General features: G+C 39.7%; 1 protein-coding gene across 1 annotated transcript in view; it reads left to right on the forward strand.

The window, feature by feature from the left end:
• The window catches only part of LOC101608958 (dynein axonemal heavy chain 11), a 165,579-nt gene that overhangs the window by 120,178 nt on the left and 21,804 nt on the right, over positions 1-23,597 (forward strand). The window contains exons 25-31 of the mRNA XM_045135855.1: positions 5,177-5,381; positions 12,480-12,644; positions 15,053-15,193; positions 17,180-17,350; positions 20,148-20,270; positions 21,789-21,982; positions 23,434-23,582. Coding sequence (XP_044991790.1) covers positions 5,177-5,381; positions 12,480-12,644; positions 15,053-15,193; positions 17,180-17,350; positions 20,148-20,270; positions 21,789-21,982; positions 23,434-23,582 — 1,148 coding nt within the window. The remainder of the gene's footprint in view (positions 1-5,176; positions 5,382-12,479; positions 12,645-15,052; positions 15,194-17,179; positions 17,351-20,147; positions 20,271-21,788; positions 21,983-23,433; positions 23,583-23,597) is intronic.

Below are 23,597 nucleotides of genomic sequence, written 5' to 3' on the forward strand. Positions count from 1 at the left end.
CAAAACCCTACCTCAAAAAACAAAAGTTTGTAACTTGATGTCAATGTGGGTGGATCCTAGGGTCCAGACCTAAAATGTGAACCTGGACTCAAAATTCCAGTCTAAAGATGCACAAAGCACTTGAGCTTTGCCTGAGGTGCCTATAGTGTGCTTTCTTGTGCTGACAGTGGTTGCTTTTCTCTCTCAACATGGACCTTTGAAAGGGGGCCAGCTTCCTCCACCATTATGACACTTCCCCTCTATCTATAAACATCAATAAATCCCTTCCTTCATAACTGTGCCTGGTTTGGAAGTTCATCTCAGCAACCTGAAGCTGTCTACTGCTACGAAATTGGTACCAGGAGTGGGGTATTGATGAGATGATGAATCTGACCATGTAGATTTGGGTCTTTTGTAACTTTTGTTTTAGAGGAATGGACATGGACTTGGTACTTATAGCAAAATGCCTTCTAGAGGGGTAAGTTAAGCATTATGGATGATTATGATGAAAATTTGAAAATGCTACGTACAGGGAAAAACTGTATTTGGAAGCTTGGCTTATGAGCTTTCTAAGGAAAAAGACTCCAAAATTCTTTGTTAAGCCAGGTGTGGTGGTACACACCTTTGATCCCAGCGCTTGGGAGGCAGAGGTAGGAGGATTGCTGTGAGTTCAAGGCTACCCTAAGACTCCATAGTGAATTCCAGGTGAGCCTGGGCTATAGCAAGACCCTACCTCAGAAAACCAAAAAAAGAAAAAAAAAAAAAACTTTGTTGAAACTGGGCCACTGGCATAAGAGCTGGATGTGTTCTACAGCCCATGCCCAAAGAGTTTAATTAAGGTTAAATTTATAATCAACTGATGTGCCTGGCTAAAAAATATGGGACTAAGAGATTTAAAACATAAAGTTTTCAAACAAGTTTAAAATTTACTGACAAAGAGACTAGTTTTAGGTTACTAAAGCTGCTATTGTCAAACACATTAACAATCTTAAGGAAAATCTTCCAATTGCCTTATGTTAAAAACAATGGAGAAAATGTCTGACAAGCTGTTTTTCAAATCATTTTCACCATTTCTCATTAGCTATGTGTGTGACAGGTCCAATTTCTCCTCATCCTTACCCATGCTTATCTGTTTCTTTATTGTAGGGCTTTCTGTTGGCTTTGAATGATATGTTGTTGGTTTTGGTTTGTATTTCCTTGGTGACTTGTTGTGTTAAGCATATTTTTAAAATCCATTTGTGTGTGTATGCATGAGCATGCATACAGGTCAGAGGACAACCCTAAGGCGTCTGTGCTCTTCTATTTTCTTTGAAAGAGCTCTCTTGGCACTGAGAATAAAGGCACACCAGTCTGGCTGTCCTGAAGCTTCAAATTCTCCTGGCTGTGCCTCCCCTTGTCTTGGGTACTTTGAGATGACAGACACATGTGCCACTTTGCTTCTGGGTTGTGTAGGTGCTAAAGAATCAAAGTTGTGCAGGCAGGCTTGGCATGCCAGCACCTCTCAAACTACTTAGCCATCTCCCCAGCCCATTAAACACATTTTTATAGGGTTACTGGTCATTTGTACATTTCTCTGAAGAAAAGTTTATTCAGATCCTTGCTCTATGGACAGATCTTTGCACATCTACCACATTGTAGGAACTTGATATCTACTATAATTTGTCTCTTCTGGATGACCTATAACCAGAATCATGCACTTTGTGATTCTTTGTGAGCAGTGTCTTTGATTAATACTAATATCATCTTGGAAACATGTCTGCTTACATCTTTTGCTTATCTTTTGATGGAATATATCTTTGATCTTTATATATACCTATTACATATGGGTATTTGGTACAAAAGAATGAAAGAGTGAATAAATATGTATTTGAAATATTATTCTCACAATTCCTGTTACTAGAAAGCAAGTAACAGTCTCCATGAGAACAGAGACTGCATATCTAGGTAGTGGATAGATGCCTCAGAAGGCTTTTTGATAGCCTTGCAAAGCATGGGTGTTCAGTTACTGTTTATTGAGTGAATATACATTTAGCTGCAATGTGTTTCATGACAACACAAATAACTGAAGACATTATCAAAGACTTATATGAGCATGATTCCAGCTGGAAAATATGTGAAAACATGATCATATGATATCATCCATGACCTGTAAAACAAGGGATCAGGCCACCATGCTCATCAGATATTCCAGCAGGCCTGCCTGGTTTACTCACAATGCTTGACTTGTTGTTTATCCACTTCTAAATGTCCTTGGTATTCTAACAGTAATGCCAGTGCTCTTTTTTTTTTTTTAAGTGTTTTGTTAACAAAGGAAGGGGCTATGTACTGTTTAGTCAGAAGTGGGCTGCTAGCAGAACCCACTGTTATTCCTCTTGGAAAAGAACTAAATTAGGATGTCTGACCAAGCAAAAACAAACCAAAACTAGATAAGGTGAATAGCTTCATCCGTCAACTTAACAAACTCTGCCTCTGAAACATAGCTTGCTGGGCAGTCTTTTCTCAAGCTTCAAGGCTTGATGCTTGCAATGTTTTTTGTTTTTTTTTTTTATTTTTTATTTCAAATGGAAGATCAGTCTGCAATGGAAAGAAAATGTGAGAATTGAATGAAGACAGCAGTCATAAGTGTTATCAGTCCTCTGGGATTCTTAAATCATAGTAAGATGATTAAAGCTTTAGTGATTTCAGAAAAATCTACTTCTTAGTCATCTTATACATTAAAGTAAGTTGTCTGATGAAATTAATCCCAATAAAATTACCAGTGGATCCTTCTATATGCACAAGTGAGTGACTTAATCTATAAACTACCATAAGCAACTGAAAATATGATGGTATAGCATTCTGATTATCTCTCCTCAAGAAGTTTAAATTATTAACAAATAAGTACTGAATGTGTTACACAGTGTCATTTTTTTCAGTATACCAAATTTCCAAAATCAATAAGCTCAATAAGTTCAACAAAATACGATGTCACCTGAAAGTCACTAGGATATGTTGTTTAAAAATACTGTATTTTAATATAAAATACTATATTTTAATTTAAAACATTATGGGCTTTGGATAATATTTTGTTATAATAACATTTCTGCAATCAAAATGTTTAACCAAACTGAGTCTGATGGTATAGGCCTGTAATCACAGCTCCTTGGGAGACTGAGGCAAGTTTGAGCCTACCTTGGCTACAGAATGAAATAAAAAGTAAAAGGATAACTAGAGATAGAACTCAAGGGTAGAGTGCTTGCCTAGCATGCTTGAGTCCCTGGATTTATTCCACAGTTCCTTAAAAAATAAAAAAAAGCTGGGTGTGGTGACACACACGTTTAATCCCAGCACTCAGAGGCAGAGGTAGGAGGATCGCCATGAGTTCGAGGCCACCCTGAGACTATATAGTGAATTCCAGGTCAGCCTGAGCTAGAGTGAGACCCTACCTTGAAAAGCCAAAAATAAATAAATAAACAGACAAATAAAATAAAAGTAAATAAATAATAAAAACAATTTTTCTACACTTAATGAAAAATTCATGATTTTCATGAGTATTTAAAATAGAACTGAAAAGATGGTCCTTGCTTCTACCACATCCCAGGCTGCTTATATGATTTTTAACTCCATGCAATTCATGCAACTGCAACCTTAGTGAAAAAAAAAAAAAAAAAAACTTTAAGACTTTCATTGCTTATCTTCCTGTCACATGAATTGAAAAGTTTTCCATCAGCAGAGCTTCACAGCAGCTTCCTAGCGGAAAAGAGGACTTAAGAAACAGAAGAGTCGTGGGCTGGAGAGATGGCTTGTTGGTTCAGATGCTTGCCCATGAAGCCTAATGACCCAGGCTCTGTTCCCCGTACCCATGCAAGCCAGATGCACAAGGTGCCACACTCGTCTGGAGTTTGTTTGCAGTGGCTGGAGGCCCTGGAGCACCTGTTCTCTCTCTGTCTGCCTCTTCCTTCCTCTTTTTCTCCCTCCTTCCCTCTCTCAATTAGATAAATAAAATATTTAAAAAATCAAAAACCTCTGACATTTAAACTAAAGAAGTAGAAGAGTGGCTAAGGAGATGACTCAGTGATTAAAAGTGCTTGCTTACAAAGCACACTGCCCTGTGTTCAGTTCCTCAACACCTACGTAGAGCTATGAGCATAGTGATCAATGTGCCTGTGAGATAATAAGCACATGGTAATGGGAGGTGAACCAGGAAATCCAACACTCACAGGCCAGCTAGCCTGATGTTCCTTCACAGTTTGACACTTTATTTGCAGCAGTGTGAGACTCTCAAAAGAGGTGGCGCACAGACACTCCAAAGTTACCCTCTGACCTCTACACACATATGCTGTGGCAAATTGACATACAAATTAATCAGCTAATTAAAAAGAAAGCAATAGGGGCTGGGCATGGTGGTGCACGCCTTTAATCCCAGCACTTGGGAAGCAAAAGTAGGAGGATTGCCTTGAGTTCAAGACTACAGAGTGAATTCTAGGTCACCCTGAGCTAGAGTGAGACCCTACCTCAAAAAAGAGAAAGAAAGAAAGAAAGAAAGAAAGAAAGAAAGAAAGAAAGAAAGAAAGAAAGAGAGAAAGAAAGCAAGCAAATAAGCAAGCAAGCAATAGTAGAAGAAATTTAAAGTACACATGTGTTTTAATGGTTCATTTTTAGAAAAATAAAATACATTATTTAAAAGGGGACACCTGTGGTTTTATTTTATTTTACAAAATGAAATATTTCCAGCAATATATCTCAGTGAAGATGCCAAAAATGTATGTGTGTATACATATATACATATATATGTACATATATAATATATATAGTGTATATATGTGTATAATATATATATATATGTTTTATCCTTAAAGAAGAGCAATGCTTTTTTCTATAATTGTATATGAAAATGCTTTGAAGATAATATTTTCTAAACATAACAAAAAGTAATATAATTTTAATCACAGTGAGTATAAAAGCTAACATTTATTTTTAATTGTTGTAGCAACCTTGTGAGGTAATTACTGTTGTCACCACATGGGAGCAAACAATCATATAGAGAATTAGTGGATATTTCCTATTTCTCCTGTAAGGGAAACTGAGCACTTGAAAACCCTGAATCCCCAGGTCTTCTAGAATTGGTATATTATCAGAATTCAGGGATGGAATAACACCTTACCATTGGTCACGGTTTCTAGTGATCTCCTAAATGCCTGTGTTCTGGTCCTTATAGGTATATCAGGATTGGAGATAAGGAGTGTGAATTTAGCAAGAGCTTTCGTCTTATCCTTCACACAAAACTGGCAAATCCTCACTATAAGCCGGAATTACAAGCTCAGACAACCCTCCTCAATTTCACGGTCACAGAAGATGGTCTGGAATCACAGCTGCTGGCAGAAGTTGTCAGTATTGAAAGGCCAGATTTGGAGAAACTTAAGGTACAGTGTCACTTTATCATCACCACCTTTGCACAAACAATAGTGTGAGACGTGCATAGAGAGGATTCTTTCCCTCCAGGATCTCCCAACCTCATTGAAAAAATAAAGACAGGAGTGAAAAGCTAGCAATGCAAAATTACCATGCTAAACGCCCGATAACTAAAGGCTCTGTCACAGGTGGGAAATGAGCGAGGGCTCCGTCTTGGGTCATAGAACTAGCAGAGGCGCTGCACGCACGGGAGCAGGGGAACTCCCCTCTGATCCTCCAGGTGCTGGAAATACAGGTGTGTCTGGCCTGAGTTAATTTCTGTCTATGGTGGAACTAAGGTTCCAGTTTCATTCTTTGCAAGTGCATACTCATTTGTCTCAGCACCATTTGTTGAAAAGATTATCTTTTCTGTCTTAAATTGCTTTTTCTCCTTGCAAGACCGGCAGTGGTATCATACAATTCTACATCCTAAAAGGCAGACCAAATTGTTGAACCTTCACCAGGCCCTTAGAGGGAACACCTGAGCCACAAGGCACTGGAGAGGGTACGATGAAGACCGACCTTAATCTTCTACAGCTTCTCTCTCTCTCTCCTCACTTAAGCATGTTTCTGTAAGTCTATGTCTACATACTGTATCCTATTCCATTGGTATATTAGTCTGACATTGCATCAATACCACATTGTATTAATTACTATAGATTTATAAACCATTTTTGGCAATGGTCTGTGTGTGTACACATGCATGCACACATATGTGTGTGGGGGGTATGTGCGTGTCTGTGCAGATGCACGCACCCGTGTGTACATATGTGGAGGCCTGGGATGACATTGGGCTTCCTATCACTCTTCTTATTTCCCTGAAACAATGTCTGTCACTGAACCGAAAACTCCCTGTTGTTTGGTTAAACTTACTGACCAGAGAATCCCAGCAATCCTCCTGTCTCTGCCTCTGTTCATGCTGGGGTTGTAGGCATGTGCAGCCATACCTTGCTTTTTACATAGGTGGGAGGGATTAACCACAGGGACTCATGCTTGCTCAGAAAGTGTTCTTATGTGAGCCATCTCCTCAGCCCCCCTAGATTTGTAAAATTTTAAGTCAGTATCAGTCCCCTGACTTTGGAACTTCTATGACATACTATTGACAATTCTGAATCATATCCATTTCAATATAGATTTTAGAATTATGTTGTCATAATTCCCAAAATAATGTGCTGAAAATGATTAATGTTGTTTTGAATCACAGACAGAAATGATTGTGGAAACAATATTGAGCTTTCCTTCATGAGCATGGAGTAGCTTATCATTTCTTATATTTTTTATTATTTTGTCAGAGTTTTATAGAGCTCTCCACATAGGTCTTCAATATATTTTATTAGATTTTATAGCTAAACAGCCATATTTTGGCCATAACTGGTATTGTGTCTTAAATTTCAAATCCCATTGTTTTTTACTGGCATATAGAAAGGTAGATGTCTTGTGTATACTGACATTTATCTTACAACCGTTCAGTGAAACTGCTTATTAGCTACAGGTGACCGAGATCAGTTCTTTGAAATTTTCTACATCAGCAATCATGTCACATGTGTACATAGACAGGTCTTTGCTGTTTTCTTCCCATTATGTATACTATCTATTACTTATTTATACTAACTTGATGTCTTTTTGTGTTACATCTGTTAGCTAAAACTTCTAGTACAGCACTGAATAGGAGAGGAGAAAGAGAACATCATTGTTCTCTAACTTAGGGCCGAGAATCAGCTTCTGACCATTTACTGTGATGCTAGGGTAAAGCTCCTTTTTAGATTTTTTTTTATTAAGTGGAGAGACTTTTTACAATAATGAGTATTGAATTTTATCAAATAGTTTGTTTTCTGTTGATGTGACTGTATTTTTTTAAATATTTTGCTTGTTGTAAAGCAATCACTGTCACTTGACTTTTCGGTGCTGAGCCAGTCTTGCTTGAGTGGAATAAGCCACACTTGATTGTGGTGGACAGTTAGTTCTGTTCTTTGCTACCATTCTCCTGAGAATATTCCATTCATCACTGGAGACACTGGTATGTTTTCCTATAATGGCTTTACCTGGTGCTGATGGGCAGCACTGGCCCTGAAGAATAAGTTAGGAACTGTTCCTGCAGCTTCTATTTTCTGAAGAAATTGTGGAGAATTTATAACATTTCTTAAGATTTTTAAAATAAGAATAGACATTCTAATGTGATGTGAAGTTATAGCCAAGATTTCAAAAAAGCTGGCTTAGTTACGGCATAGGGTAACCCTTAATAACAAACAGTAACAATGGAACAAGAAAAACCCAATAAATAACCAAGTGACTAAACGAACTGGATTTCTTTTCTTTCTTGCCAGTAGTCCAGCATAGGCACCCCAGGGTGACTTCCATTTGCAATATAGTCCTCCCACACAAAGCTCCAAGTATAAGCCAGCTGTGGTGGTGCACGCTTTTAATTCCACACTTGGGAGGCAGTGGTGGGTAGATCACCGTGAGTTCAAGGCCACCCTAAGATAGTGAATTCCAGGTCAGCCTGGATTAGAACAACACTCTACCTCAAAAAACAAAAGAAATTTAATTTTTCTTTAAAAAAAAAAAAGTCCTTGTGTTACCATTTTCATCTAGTGGGAAGGGGAATTGGGTACATGTGTCCATTCCTCTTTAGATTACAATCCATGTAGTATTTCTCATTTCCACTGACCATTTAGTGACCAGACTTAGATACAGAGTTACATCTAATTGCAAAGAGATTGGGGAAAAAAAATGTAAGTTCTCTCTTTTGTCAGCAATGTGAACAGCTCAAATTCCAGAGTTCTGTTACAGAAGGAAGACAGGCATTCTGATATCTGTAAGCAAATGGCAGTTTCTGTTATTTGTGTCTGATGCACAGTATTTTCTCTCCTATTTCACTGTGTGCTCTCAACTCCCTAGTAAAATCATTTGGACCTTGCACTTCTTGTCTTTGGAAAGTTAATTGCCAATTCAATTTCATTAAAAGACATATGAGCCAGGCGTGGTGGCACACGCCTTTAATCCCAGCACTTGGGAAGCAGAGGTAGGAGGATCACCCTGAATTCGAGGCTGAGACTACAGAGTGAATTCCAGGTCAGCCTGGGCTATAGTGAGACCCTACCTCAAAAAAACAAAAAAGAAAAAGAAAAAGACATATGGCCTGTTGAAATGATCTGTTCTCCTTACATGACTTTAGTAAGCTGTGTCTTCCAAGATATTGATCTATTTCATCTAAGTTAGCAAACTTATAGGCACAGAATTATTCATAATGTTCCTTTGTTTTACTTTACTGTCTATCACCCTCTCTAATGTAGCTCTTCATTCTCTATAATTTTGCTTGTTCAGATATATCTGCCGTGCTTGAATTTATTGTAGCCTACTCCTCCTGTCTTTGGATCAACATTAACACATTATATCTTTCTTCATCTTTGTATCTTTAATCTGTCTATATCTTTATATACTTAAAGTTGGTTTTATTAGACAGTGGATGGTTGGGTCTTGATGTTTATCTACTCTGCTGGTCTCTCTTTAATTAATTTAAGCAATTTATATTCTAAGACTTCACAGATGAAGAACTTATTCATATAGGTAGGTACGTATCTTGCATGGTACAATTTTTTTCTTTGCTTTTAGCTTGTGTTCTCTTTGATTTCTATTGTGATTTTAATAGAGCGTCATATGACTCTAATTTTTCTTATCTCAGTATATAAATAATTCTTCTTTTTAAGAAGACTTTGATTGTTGCTTTAGTCTTCAGAAAATTTATTTCCAACTAACCTAAGTCTACTTGAAATCTGCCAGGTGTGGTGGCGCATGCCTTTAACCCCAGCACATGGCAGGCAGAGGTAAGAGGATCACCCTGAGTTCGAGGTCATCCTGAGACTACACAGTGAATGCCAGGTCAGCCTGGACTAGAGTGAAACCCTCAGAAATAAAAAGAAAAAGAAAGAAATACTTGAAATCCCACTATACTAAGCCAGTCATGGTGGCACACACCTTTAATCTCAGCACTCAGAAGGCTGAGGGTAGGAGGTGAATTCAAGGCCAGCCTGGATTAGACTAAGACCTTGACTCAAAAAAAAAAAAAAGAAAAGAAAAGAAAAGAGGGAGAGAGAAAAGAAGGAAGAAAGGAGGCAGGGAGGCCGGCCTCACGGGTAATATAGAAACCCTCTCAACAATGTTGTAATTCCCTCCCATGTTCAGTAGCATTGCTGTTGCTCATTTTGCTCAGTTCCAGTGTATACAACAGTCCAATGTTGCTATGATTTTGAACAAACAGCACAATTAAGAATAAGAAAACTGGGGAGATGGCTCAGCGGTTAAAAGTGTTTGCTCTGCAAGCTTGATGACCAGAGTTAGGGTAAGTAGCTTATGAGTCTGTAACCCCAGCGCACCTACAGCGATGGGAGGATGGCTCAGGAGAATCCCAAACCTCTCAGACCAGCTAGCCTGGGGTTCACAGTGGTGGACAGTGAGAGGCCCTGTCTCGAGGTAGAGGGTAAGGCTCAACACCCCAAGACTGTCTACACATGCACCATGGCATGCATGTTCCCAAGCACATATGCACACACAAAGAGAAAACTCTGTCTTCATTTATTCCTATCAGCTCTCTTCTTGATGTAGATATAAATATTCAACTACTGTTTCCCTATGAAGAAATTATTTTAAAGGTTTATCATAGGGCAGATCTATTACAGCAAACTACCTTACTTTCTGATTGTCTAAGGAAGCCTTTATCTCACCCTCATTTTGAAGGATAATTTGACAGGTTTCAGAATTCTGAGTATGTTTTTTTTTTTCCCCATGATATTTTACTCCTTTTATTATATAGTTTTTCCACAGAGAGTCCAAGTAAATTTTATTCATCTTCCTCCATAGGTCAGGCAGGGATTCTTCCCACCATCCAAAGTAAATTCCGTCAAGACAGTTTTCTTTGTCTTTGATTCCCTGCAGCTTGAATGGGATATGACCAGATGTAGACTTTTTGGTATTTACTGTACATCTCTAATGTGGTGACTGTTAGTAATAAAAATACTGAGCTGTTGCGGCTCAGATTCAGCTCATACTCATGTAACCAACCCGATTTAAACTAAGCAGATCACCAGATCACACACACATGTAAAAATTAGCTGTTATTACTTGTAATATTCCTGTTTGTTCTCATTCTAGAATTCCTGCAATATGTAATTATATATTAATGACTTTATTGCTCTTAAGTATTCTTTTCCTCTTTAAGTTTTCATTGTTTTTTCTCTTTGTAGTTTAAGAAATTTCTAGTAGCTTATCTTCAAGCTCACTGATTCAATGCCCATCTTATTGCTGAGCCCATCAAAAGCATTCTTCATTTTTGTTGGGATGTATTTTTATTTCTAGCATCCCTTTGAGTATCTGTCTCTGCACATATTGCCCATGTCATCTTACATGCTGTCTTTTTTTTTTTTTTTTGGTGGTAGTGCCTCAATAAAGCCCAGGCTAGCCTCGAATTCACTCTGTAGTTCCAGGCTGGCCTCAAACTCACAGCGATCCTCCTACTTCTGCCTCGTTAGTGCTGGGTTTAAAGGTGTGTGCCACCATGCCTGACCATGTTGTCCAGTTCTTAGTGTATAAAGCATACTTATTTTAATTCTCCTGATGATCATTTGAAATTTTCTGTCATACTTGAGTCTCGTGTAAGATTTCATTGTCTTCGCAGACTGTCTTTTGCCTTTTAGCATCGGGTACTTTTTGTGGAAAAGCAGTCATGCTGTTTTGGATAATACGAGCTAGGTAGACATTTAGCATGAACTTCCTGTTTGTCTGGCCAGGGCATTAGCTGGTTGAGTATGTGCTGTACCTTTAGATATCATTAGCTTCAGTTCCTTACTAACCTTGTTTTTCCATTGCTTGTTTTTTTTTTTTTTTTTTTTTTAGAACAACGAGCTCCTTTCTGAAATAACATCTGGGTCTTGTGTGGCTTTCTTACTAGCAATCAAATCCACTGTTATGCAGACTCGGTTGACACAGTTCTGGACGTGTGCATTCTGTAATCTTTTGACTAAATTTAAGGTGGGGAGGGTAATAGGCTTGTTACATAGTCTGTGGCCATTGAAAGAGTTGTTTAGCTTTTTCCTGTGAAACAGGAAGTCTTAAGGAAGCCAGATTTTCCAATTGCTCTTTCCCTGGGTCATGTTAACCCTGATGTAGATCACAGCCAACTTTTAGTAAGAAAAAGCGAAGACTTCAAACATGGGACCTATCTAAAATGATGACATTTCCCTTGAATTTACCACAGAATGATCACGTTTTCCTATCCCTGCCCAAGGCAGTAGTAGGGTTTTCGTTCATCTTTACCTAATGAACCTGGCATCATTCCTCGAGGAAAAACACAAAGCTGTGGAGGGCTTCCTATGCCTGGTTGCACAGGAAGCTTTTGACTCTCCGACTCTGCTTTTAGCAATGGGCCAATTAAGTGTTCCCACAGAGAGTCTCTGTTATTTGTCTGCCCTGTTTTCAGGGTCACAGTTGCTACAGTGACCTTGGTTCTCTGGTGGAAGAATTCTTGCATGACTTTTTCCTTATTGTGAGAACCGAAGTGAGGCCTCTAACTTTACATAACAGAGTGCAATTAGAAATTCCTGATACTTGATTTTCTTTTTTAAAATTCATTTGTGTGTGTGTGTGTGTGTGTGCACGCGCGTGTGTGTGTGGTAAGAGTGCTTTATACCACTGCAATTAAATAGGAGATGCTTGTGCCACTTTTTGTGTATGGCTTATATGGGTAGCTTGGGAATTGAACCCCTGGCCAGCAGATTTTGTAAGCAAGTGCCTTTAACCACTGAACCATCTTTCTTCTGATGTTTTCCTATATGGATCCTTTCTAGAAAATCTTGATGCTAAATGATACGTGTCTACCCTCTACGTCCTTGGAGTCTAGCCAGACCTAACATGCCTTCTGAGTTTCTAAAAAGAATTGTCAAACATTGTGATTAGTGTGGTCTTTTTACTGAGTGTGTTTTATTGCGCATGGACTGACTTCATGATGTTTGTGACTGAGGAAATTCCCCTTAAACCAGGCACCTCACCACCCTCTCATGTTTCTTGGTTCATCTTAGCTGGTATTGACTAAGCAGCAAAATGACTTTAAGATAGAGCTGAAGCGCCTGGAGGATGACCTCCTCCTGCGCCTGTCTGCCGCCGAGGGGAGCTTCCTGGATGACACCCAACTGGTGGAGAGACTGGAGACGACAAAGGCCACCGCCGCAGAGACAGAGCACAAGGTGGGGAAAGGCACAGGACTTCCCGTGGGTTTTAATAACCTGATTGTAAAAAATGCTTGGGACAATAGTCTCTTCACATTTGGTAATCCCCCTGGGGAAGCAGATTTGTTGTAGGCTCCCGGCCATTTCCCATCCTGCCCTCAAGAAAATCAACTGTGCGGGATGGATGATGAAGATGGTTGGACCTGAACCGCCAGTCCCACAAAGATCCAGTCTTTCAGATTAGGCTCCGTTAGGCTGTTGTTTGTCTTGAGTGACCACATTTGAAGAAAACTGGGGCCTGCTGGCTGACATGGTGGCATTCTGCTCCGGTGCACTGATGCCCCTCATCCCAGGCTGTTAAACACTGTACAGAACTCTTTAGAGCTGAGGTTTTGCTGACAGGCCTGTGGTAGCAGGAGACTGAGTAGGGGTGGTTTCCTGCAGTTCTCCAAGGCATTGCTTACCCTGGGAATGTGACATTGCCTGAGGGCCAGTAAAACATGTTCATTGAGTGGTCCCCGGCTGACTTCAACCTGTATGCTACATGTGCTTGCGAACTTTGGACTGGCACCAGTGGCCATTAACTCAACGTTCTGCATTTTTAAAGTCAAAATAAGATCCTTTTTTGCTTTCCAGAATGTTCTCACTATGAAGTAATTCATTAATTGTCCAGCAGAGGCAGTGTCTCCAAACATACAATACGGATGTTTTAAATTAAGCAAGGACATGGGATGGGCAAATTACTGATCCTTCTCAATAAGTGGCTTCTAGGTTGCTCCTGAGATGGAAAAGATTAGGGTAATTATGTAAATTAAGTCTTAGCATTGAAGTTAACTTCTATTAGTCCCTTAAAATGCCACTTTGTCTTCTTTTTTTTTTTAATTTTATTTATTTATTTATTTGAGAGCGACAGACACAGAGAGAAAGACAGATAGAGGGAGAGAGAGAGAATGGGCACGCCAGGGCTTCCAGCCTCTGCAAACGAACTCCAGACGCGTGCGCCCCCTTGTGCATCTGGCTAACGTGGGACCTGGGGAACCGAGCCTCGAACCGGGGTCCTTAGGCTTCACAGGCAAGCGCTTAACCGCTAAGCCATCTCTCCAGCCCACTTTCTGTCTTCTTAATGTATCATCACTTAGTGATTTCATTTCCTTTCATGCACAAATATTACGAGCCAAGTCTATAGAATTGTTTGGAAGGAATATTATACCTTCTAAAGCTATAGGTTAGTACAGTTAGTCAAAAAGTACATTTTTGACTCTTAAATTTAAAAAATGAGCTGGGCGTGGTGGCGCATGCCTTTAATCCCAGCACTTGGGAGGCAGAGAGGTAGGAGGATCGCCGTGAGTTCAAGGCCACCCTGAGACAACATAGTGAATTCCAGGTCAGCCTGAGCCAGAGTGAGACCCTACCTTGAAAAACTGGAAATTTTTTTTTTTTTTTACATGAGCATTTTATGGGCTAGAGAGATGCCTTAGCACTTAAAGTGCTTGCCTACAAAGCCAAAGGACCCAGGTTCAATTGCCCAGGAACAAGGTGGCGCATGCGTCCAGAGTTCATTTGCAATGGCTGCAGGCCCTGGCATGCCCATTCATTCTTCTCTTTCTCTCTCAAATAAAATAAAACAAATAATTAAAAAATAAAATAAATACGTTACTTGATGGTGGTGTTTGGCTAAATTATTTCAGACGCTGCCCAGAGGCTAATATATAAGAATGAATAGAAATATGTGAACATATGGGTGATTAGTACAGTTAGAATTAGATAGTCATGAGAATTCATACAAAAGCTTTTTAGTAAGCATAGCTATGAGATGTGTTATTGACCTTGGTTGCTTTTGTATACCTTGTTGCCTAATAAAGTTATTGGCATTGAATTGACCCAGCAGCCTTTTAAGACCCATCCCTGGGAGGTGATATAGCTGGGTTATTAAGCCCTGAAAGAGAGAGGGGCGGCAGGAAGGTGACATTACTCAGAAGCAAATTCTGTAGAACCAAAGCAACCAGATTCATTTAGCTCTATAGTCTGTAAAATAGTTGGCAATCATTCACACTGGAAAAAAGTTATTTAAAAAAATAAATTTAATAATCTTAGAAAATGACAAGTCCATAAATGTTATGTACATTATCTATTTTACTACAGATTATTTATTTGCTTGGTTTTGTTTGGTTTCATTTGGTTTTTGAGTTAGTCTCAGATCTTTCCCCTGGGGGCTGGTCTGGAGCTCACTTTGTGTGTATCCCAGACTGGCCTCAAATTTGTACAATCCTCTTGCCTCAGCCTCCCAAGTGCTGAGATGATAAGTGTGAACCATCCATCATAACTGACTCAATTACTAATCCTTTCACAGTTCAAAAATGTCCTTCCATTAAGATATATTTAGAAAATTTGAATATAATTTGCCAATTTTGTCTGCCACATCATAGGTGATTGAAGCCAAAGAAAATGAAAGAAAAATCAACGAGGTTCGAGAGTGTTACAGACCCGTGGCCGCAAGAGCATCTCTTCTTTATTTTGTTATTAATGACCTCAGAAAAATCAACCCCATCTATCAATTCTCTCTGAAGGTAATGCTGAATCAACCAAGAAAAACTGAAACTGGGAAAAGGCTCAAGTTCTTTCTGGAATTTAGGAATGTGTTTCTAAGCAATCATGGTAGAGAAAGAAAGAGACCAACCATTTATTAAGCTGTTAGTACATAAAGGAGATATTTTGGACCCCTTTTAAAGTTTTTTCTGATTTCTTATTTATCTATTTATTAGAGACAGAGAGGACAGAGAGAGAGAGAGAGAATGGGCATGCCAGGGCCTCTGGCCACTGCAAACGAACTCCAGACGCATGCACCACCATGTGCATCTGGCTTAGGTGGGACCTGGAGAATCAAACCTGGGTCCTTAGGCTTCACAGGCAAGTGCCTTAACTGCTGAGCCATCTCTCCAACCCACTTTGGACCATTTTTAGTACCATAGTGTTCTAATAAAGTATAGAAATTTGTCTCCATAGAGAAAGGCAAAATTTTCAGAGTTTAACTAAACTGCCTAAGAATTCGCAGTTTGTAATTATAAGAGCCAGGATTTCAACTTGTAACTATTTGATTCTAAAACCGGTGCCCTGTATTCTGTGGCATTTTGCTCTGGGCAGTGTTCGTTCATTCCCCCATCATCTTTTTAAAGCATATTTATTGCAATCAATCATGCAAGATGCTTATCACTGAGTGTACAGGTTTTATAAGGAAAATAAAGACATATAATGGTGGAGAGGTATATAGCTCCTCATTAATAAGTGTATATCTAATTCAAAGATACGTTCAATAATAAGGGGCTACTTTCCTGGGAGCACAGGGGAAACCACCTAGCAATATTTTTATATTAAAAACTACAAGATATTATAGAAAGAAATTAAAGAAGTCCTAACCATACTATGTTTATAGATTAGAATCTTTAATATTGTTGAGATGTTAATGCTCTCCAGACAGATCTACATATTCAGTTCCACTTCATCAGAACCCCAAAAGATGGCAGGGTTGACGGGGGTGGGGTGGTACTGTTTCAGTAGAAACCAGCAGGCTGATTATAAAATTTACATGGAAATGCAAAGAACTTAAAATATCTAAGCAGTTTTGAGAAATAAATGAAACTCCAAAGGCAGAAGAACTGCAGTTCCTGATCTTAAGACCAGTTATTGAGCTGGAGAGATGGCTTAGTGGTTAAGGCAATTGCCTGCAAAGCCTGAGGAAACAAATTTGACTCCCCAGAACCCACATAAGTCAGATGCTCAAAATGACTCATGCATACAAGGTCACACATGTGCACAAGGTAGCATACGTGTCTGGAGTTTGATTGCAGTGACTAGAGGCCTTGGCATGCCAAGTTTTCTCTCTCTGTATCTTAAATTTTTTTTTAAAAGACTAGTTATAAACCTACACTAATCAAGACAGTGTGGTATCAGCCTACAGAAAAAAGAAAAATCAGAGGAATTGAATAGAGCTCAGAAGGCGGCCCACAGCTTTATGCCCAGTGATCCTAGAGGAATCTATAAGGAAAGGGTAGTTTGTACAGATGACTCTTCTCTGATCACTGGTAATGCACATGGAATTAACCTTAGTGATTATAGCATAATACACAAAAACAATCCACCATGAACTAGCTAAGCTATAAAATTTCTCCAAAAATATGTGAAAAAAAAATTGTGCTTTGAGTTAGACATAGATTTCTCTGGTCATATAAGAGAAAACATAAAAATTAAAAAAGCAAGCTTAATCAAAATTTAAAGTTTATGGTCTTCAAACTACACTTACAAAAATGAAAAGGCAAAGATGCACAAGGTGGCACATGCATCTGGAGTTCGTTTGCAGTGGCTCTAGTCCCTGACACACCCATTCTCTCTCTATCTGCCTCTTTTCTCTCCCTCTCTGTAACAGCTCATATAATCCTCACACAAATCCTTGCTTGTTCTCTCCTCTCATAGATGAACTTTAAACTTTGCCCCTGCATATGAGAGGTTAGCTAATGTCCCAAGTTGTCACCCTTTAATGGTCATTTTAAATTTCCCAGGCTTTCAACATGCTCTTCCACAGAGCGATCGAGCAGACTGACAAGGTGGAGGACCCACAGGAACGCATCTGTGTCCTAATAGAAAGCATCACCCATGCCACCTTCCTCTATGCCAGCCGGGCACTATTTGAGAAGGACAAGCTCACTTTTTTGACACAGATGACTTTTCAGGTGAGAGAGAAGTCACTGGAAAGCATCCCCAGAAATGCAGCAGACACCTCAGTTTACCATGTGTCTGCTGTGTTTGGAAGCCCACAGGAACTTGATCATGTAACAGTCTCTGCCCTGGGTGTTTGGCATGAGGGAGCATTCCCATTCCGCCACCACCACAGCCATTATTATCCTAAACATGTCAATAGGGCATTCTCATCTTCTCAGGGTCTGTGAAAGAACTGTCCAGGTCCTACAGGAAGGTTCTTTGACATCAGGGTTTTGAGTCCTTATCTGAGTTTCTCAGGGCCTTAAAAAAATATAAAGTAAGAACACTAGAGACCTAGGCAAGAGGGAGTTTCTTCTTAAGCTTCACAGAGACCAAGAGTGGTAACTCATGTCTATAATCACACCACTCGTGAGGTGGAGGCAGGAGAATCAGGTCACAATCTTCCTCAGTTACATAGTGAGTCCAAGGCCAGCCTGGGAGGCACATGAGATCCTGTCTCAAAACTGATTAATTGAAAAAAAAAAAATCACTGGAGTTTCATAGGGTAAGGGGGGTAGGGAGGGCATTACCATGGTATATGGTTTATAATCATGGAAGCTGTTAATAAAAAATTAATTTAAAAAAATTCAACGCTAAAGAGATGGCTCGATGGTTAAAATCACTTGCTTGCGAAGTCTTCTGGCCTAAGTTTAATTCCCCAGTACCCACATAAAGCAGAGTGCACAAGGTGGCACATGCATCTGGAGTTGATCTGAAATGGCAAGAGGCCCTTGTGTATCCATTCTCTCTCTCAATCTGTCCTCACAAATATATTAAAAATGATTATTTTATGCACCTTGTGCATCTATCTTATGTGCATCCTAGGGAATCAAACCTGGGTCCTTGTGTTTCACAGGCAAGTGCCTTAACTGCTAAGCCATCTCTCTAGCCCCAAATTATTTTTAAAAATAATGTAAATGGGTTCATCCATATTGTTAATGACAGAATTTGCTCCTAAGGCAACATAGTATTCCATTGTGTCTAGTTTTAATATATTGTAACATTGTTAGGAGTACATTTTTAATGTTCTTACCCCAAAACAGAATAATAAAAATGAGTTAAAAGGTCAATTCATTTAATTTACCACTCCATAATGTAACTGTAAATCAAAGCACCATCACCTTTTACTCCATACACACACACATATATATAAATAATTATTATTTGCTAATATAAAAGTTTAAATGTTGAAGTAAGGAGAGGTTAAGAGAATTCCATCGGGCCTGACATGCCAATCCTCAGTGAGACCGGATTGCCTTTTGCTCTTTTCCATATGGATTTCTGCAGTAGATTCTGTTTAGATAACAGCGTCCCAGTGGGCTGGCCACACGCTCTGTGTTGTGGTGAGATACGCATGCTGTCTTTTTAGTAGCTACCTTGTTATGTGGCTTTTCTATTACTCTGGACTTTGAGGTGAGATCTGTATCTTACTTGTTTTGTGCCTTCCAAAGGGCATTGCCCAAAGAAGGCACTTTGTAAACACTCACTGTGCATAATGTGAGGCTATGATGTCTCTTTCAGTGTTCTTGGTATTCATAAATTCTATTGGGTCCTCTTAGAATGTTTGAGCATGGATACTCTAGAACACGTGATAAAGAGAAATGAGGCATTACAATGCAAAAAAGTTATCTCTGTACATAATTGCTCATAAGCAGAAACAGGGATGAGACTACATGAATACCCTTCTAGGATAAACTTCCTCTGGGAAGCCATAGGTAAATTGCCATGTAACTCACATCCTGACAGTCTACATAATCTATATACCTACAAGGATAAGTTGTTAAATTTAATTAAGAAAAGCTAATTACCCTGTAAGATATCATTTTAATTTTTATTATCACCCACAATTCATTTTTAAATATGTAGACGTTTTAAGATAGCATGAAACTAAAAGTTTTCACCTGTTTAACTGTATGAGGTATTATAATTTCTGTGTGCAAATCAAGAGTATTATCATTTGTGCCTCCTAACATACATTGTGGACTTAAGAGTTCTATAATTAGGTCATCTGAAGTTTATTCCATTTAATGATGAGTTTCTCTAATGATATCTATTAAGCAATTTCTGCTTTTTCTCAATATAATGTCATATATAAAAGATCTTGCATACGCCTTCTAGTTGTTATAATCCGAACGGGTATTGTTAACTGACTCTGCCTTCTGAATAACATGCCAATCTATTGTCAACCAAGGGCAATTTCTTCTTTTGAATCACAATTTTAAAAAATATTTTATTTCTTTATTTATTTGAGAGAGAGAGAGAGAGAGAGACAGAAGAAGGGAGAAAGAGAGAATGGGCGTGCCAGGGCCTCCAGCCACTGTAAACAAGCTCCAGATGCATGCGCCCCCTTGTGCATTTGGCTTACGTGGGTCCTAGGGAATCAAATCAGGATCCTGAGGCTTTGCAGGCAAATGCCTTAATGTCTAAGCCATTTCCCCAGCCCCTGGATCACAATGTTTAGGAGAAGCTAAATTTTAAAACAAACAAAAGTTTTAAATAGGAAAACACATTTTGTATATACTGCTAATAGTCATCGGGGTTGGAACTTGAATAAATCCGTCTTTATGTGTATTTTCTACCATATGTCTGGTTATGCTTTTAGATCATGGGCATAATCTAACTTTCTCTATTCAGATATAGACTAGATACCTGCTGGCATCCTCAGCAGATGGCTCTAACTATGGAGTCTGTCTCTTCTGTGGTGACTGCTTCCTGCACTGCAGTCATGATGTAAACCAAATGATCGTTTTCCATCTGTGTTCTCTCAAGATTTTGTTGAGAAAGAAAGAGATCGATCCCCGTGAACTGGATTTCCTGCTTCGATTCACAGTTGAACATACTTACCAGAGTCCTGTTGACTTCCTAACTAATCAGTCATGGAGTGCTATTAAGGTATATTTGGAACTTGCTTTCTGAATTTCTAAAATTTTCTTCCCAAACATTAGGTCTCTAATGCAGAAGGCAGTTGAAAAAATACAAGTGAGGCCTGGAGAGATGGACTAGCAGTTAAGGCACTTTCTTGCAAAGCCAAAGGATTCAGGTTAGATTCCCACATAAGCCAGAAAGGTGGCTCATGCATCTGGAGTTCGTTTGCAGTGGCTGGAGGCCCTGGCATGCCCATTCATATTCTCTCTCTGTGTCTCAAATAAATAAAAATTAATTAATTTAATTAAAAATAAAGGTAAGAAGGGCTGGAGGGATGGCTTAGCAGTTAAGGCATTTGCCTGCAAAGCCAAAGAACCCTGGTTCGATTCCCCAGGACCCATGTTAGCCAGATGCACAAGGGGCCACATGTGTGTGGAGTGTTTGTAGTGGCTGGAGGCCCTGGCATGCCCATTCTCTCTCTCTCTCTCTCTGTCTCTCTCTCTCTGTCTCTCTCTCTCTCTCTGTCTCTCCCAACCCCACTCCTTCTTTCTCTGTCAAATACATAAATGAATAAAATATTAAAAGTAAATAAAGGTGATATATTAGAAACTATTTTCAGTATAGAAACATACCAATAATGTGACAATCTTTAAAGAATCTGTATTATTGAATTGGTTGTTTTATTATTGGGAGATAAAGGTGCTTTCAACATCTATGTAGGTAGAAAAGTTACTAATATAGTATTAACACTCTGTCAGGACCTTATAAAAATCAAAAGCTATAAATGACTTTTTAAACTTAAATCTAGTTCCTTCATTTTACTTCCCTTTAAAGTATATTTCTTCACTTTTTCTAACTAGTTTTGAAATTGAACAATTCAGTAGTTTATTTTCACTATAAAATATTCAAGCAAATCAGAGTGAACACTCATTTTCCATCCCTTAGTATCAATCCTTTTCCTATTTTTCCACCAGACGATATTATTGTTGAGAATTTATTCTCCCAGCTCCAGGCCTTGCCATTCCTTAAGGATGGTTTGCCTTATTCTTTCTTTAGAGTTATGAACTCAATTTCTAATGATTGAATTAGAATCAGTCAGGGTTTCTCTAGAAAACAGATGGTATATTAAGAAGGGGGTAATGAAGAGCATTTAACAAAAAAATCCATTTCCAAAGCATGGGCAAGAAAGATTAGAGTCAACCCAGGGAGGAGAGGTGGGGGAAGAAGCATGAAGTAGTGAGAGCAAGCCCACCTGAGGGAGCCATGGTCTTTGGCAGAGGGACATAGGCACTTCCAACCATTTGCCAGCAGGAAAGATTTGGGGAGAAGTACACCCACCTTCCTACCTTAACCCCACCTCCGACCAGTGTTGCTCATTGGTCAAACCTGCCCAGACCAGCGCACCGACTGGGGAAGGCTGTAGAAGTTCAGCTTCATGGAGATTCTCTAAGCAGGACAGAAAGGAAGTCTTGAGATGGATGTGCTTTCAAGGGACTTGACCACTGCTGTTTATAGCACCCTTGTCTCTCTCCCTGTGTGTTACAGGCCATCTCCCTCATGGAAGAATTTCGAGGCATAGATCGAGATGTGGAAGGATCTGTTAAGCAGTGGAGGAAGTGGGTAGAATCGGAGTGTCCAGAGAAAGAAAAGTTGCCACAGGAATGGAAGAAGAAAAGTCTAATCCGGAAACTGATTATTTTGAGAGCAATGCGCCCAGACCGCATGACATATGCTCTTAGGTAGGCAGTGGGCCTTTGTAGAAATACGGGTTAACGCACAGGAACCTTGGTCCAAGAGATTAGAAGTGTCTATTGACTGCCTCGTGGATGAGAAAGAATTCTAAGATTTCAACTGTAACCACTGCCATTGTTAATACTTGCTAAACAAAGGCTGGAGAGAGGACTCAGTGGTAAGGCGCTTCCCTGCAAAGCCTTACAACCCAGCTTCAACTCCCCAGTACCCACGTAAAGTGAGATGCACAGTGTGGCACATGCATCTGGTGGTGTTCATTTACAGCCTCTGGAGGCCCTGGCACACCCATGTCCTCTCTCTCTCTCTCTCTACTCTCCTCTCTCCCCTTTTCTCTCCTCTTCTCTCTTCTCCCGTCTCTCCCCTCTCCTCTTCTTTCTCTCTCTCTCTCTCTCTCTGTCTTTCCTCTCTCTCTTTTTCTCTGCAAATAAATAAAAATGTTCAAAGCAACAACTTGCTGAACAAGAGCACCTAAAGAGCTCAGTTCTGAAATTAGGTCAAGGAACGAGGAAATAAATGATGGGCGTATTCTCGGAAGAGATGTAGCAACAGCAGAGCTAATAGGCCAGGAACATGCATGATCGAGGTATAACTCGCAGCGTCTTCATTCACTGGTCACATTTTGGCTCTGATGGTTGTGTATGTCAAACAAACAAACAAACAAACAAAAAAAAAGATGAATGCCTCCCATGGAGCCACTCCTGGTCCTGTATCCTTACAACCAACATGACATTAAAGCCAACACCTGTCTGCCTCGGCTCAGGTGTCCTCTTACTTTGCACTCTTGGCTTCTAAATAGTAGTAGCCTGCTTGAATCCTACTAGGGCTGTTCTAATTTGAATTCACCAACCAGAGTTCTCCACTTCCTTCCCCGCTATGTTCCTCTCCCTTCAATGATAGCCCTGTGCCTCGCCTTCTGTCTGTTCTCCCATTGAAGGCCCTTGCAAATGGAGCTCTGTGAGTGAACTCTGCTCAGTGCGCCTTGCTTTCTGCAGAGCTGATGCTATTGGGACAGTAAGCCCCGTTTAGTTGAGTTTCCCTGTGTTAGAAACACGCCCCCAAAAGCATGTGTATATTCATGAGAAGCCCAGCAGGCTGGAAAATTGCACTGTGGAAAATCTAATGAACTGTTAATAAGTGATGGGGGAATCTGGCCCGGAGATTTGGGGAATACAAAGCCATATGCAGATGGCCAATGGCACCCAGAGGAAGGGTCCCAGTAGCACCCCCACAGAGAACGGAGGTTTCTGACTTTCAGTTTCTTAAGTCGAGAAGGATCTCACTGGCTTCAGACTTCCACTCTGAAAGGGCTCCTCCTATAGTCTGCATGGCTTGCTTCTCTCTTGTGTCTGCAGTTTAAGCTTATCCAAATGATGATGCTTTTTAAGGTCAAAATCGGTGATCATGGTTTTCCCATGTTCTTTTTTCCCAAAAAAAAAAGAAATTTTGTTGAGGAAAAACTAGGTACAAAGTACGTGGAGAGGACCAGATTGGATTTGGGTAAAGCATTTGAAGAAAGCAACATGGCCACCCCAATATTCTTCATCCTGTCTCCGGGGGTGGATGCCCTGAAAGACCTAGAGATGCTTGGTGAGTGGCCAGGAG

The sequence above is a fragment of the Jaculus jaculus genome, chromosome 16, assembly GCF_020740685.1.
Source record: "Jaculus jaculus isolate mJacJac1 chromosome 16, mJacJac1.mat.Y.cur, whole genome shotgun sequence".
Classification (NCBI taxonomy): domain Eukaryota; kingdom Metazoa; phylum Chordata; class Mammalia; order Rodentia; family Dipodidae; genus Jaculus; species Jaculus jaculus.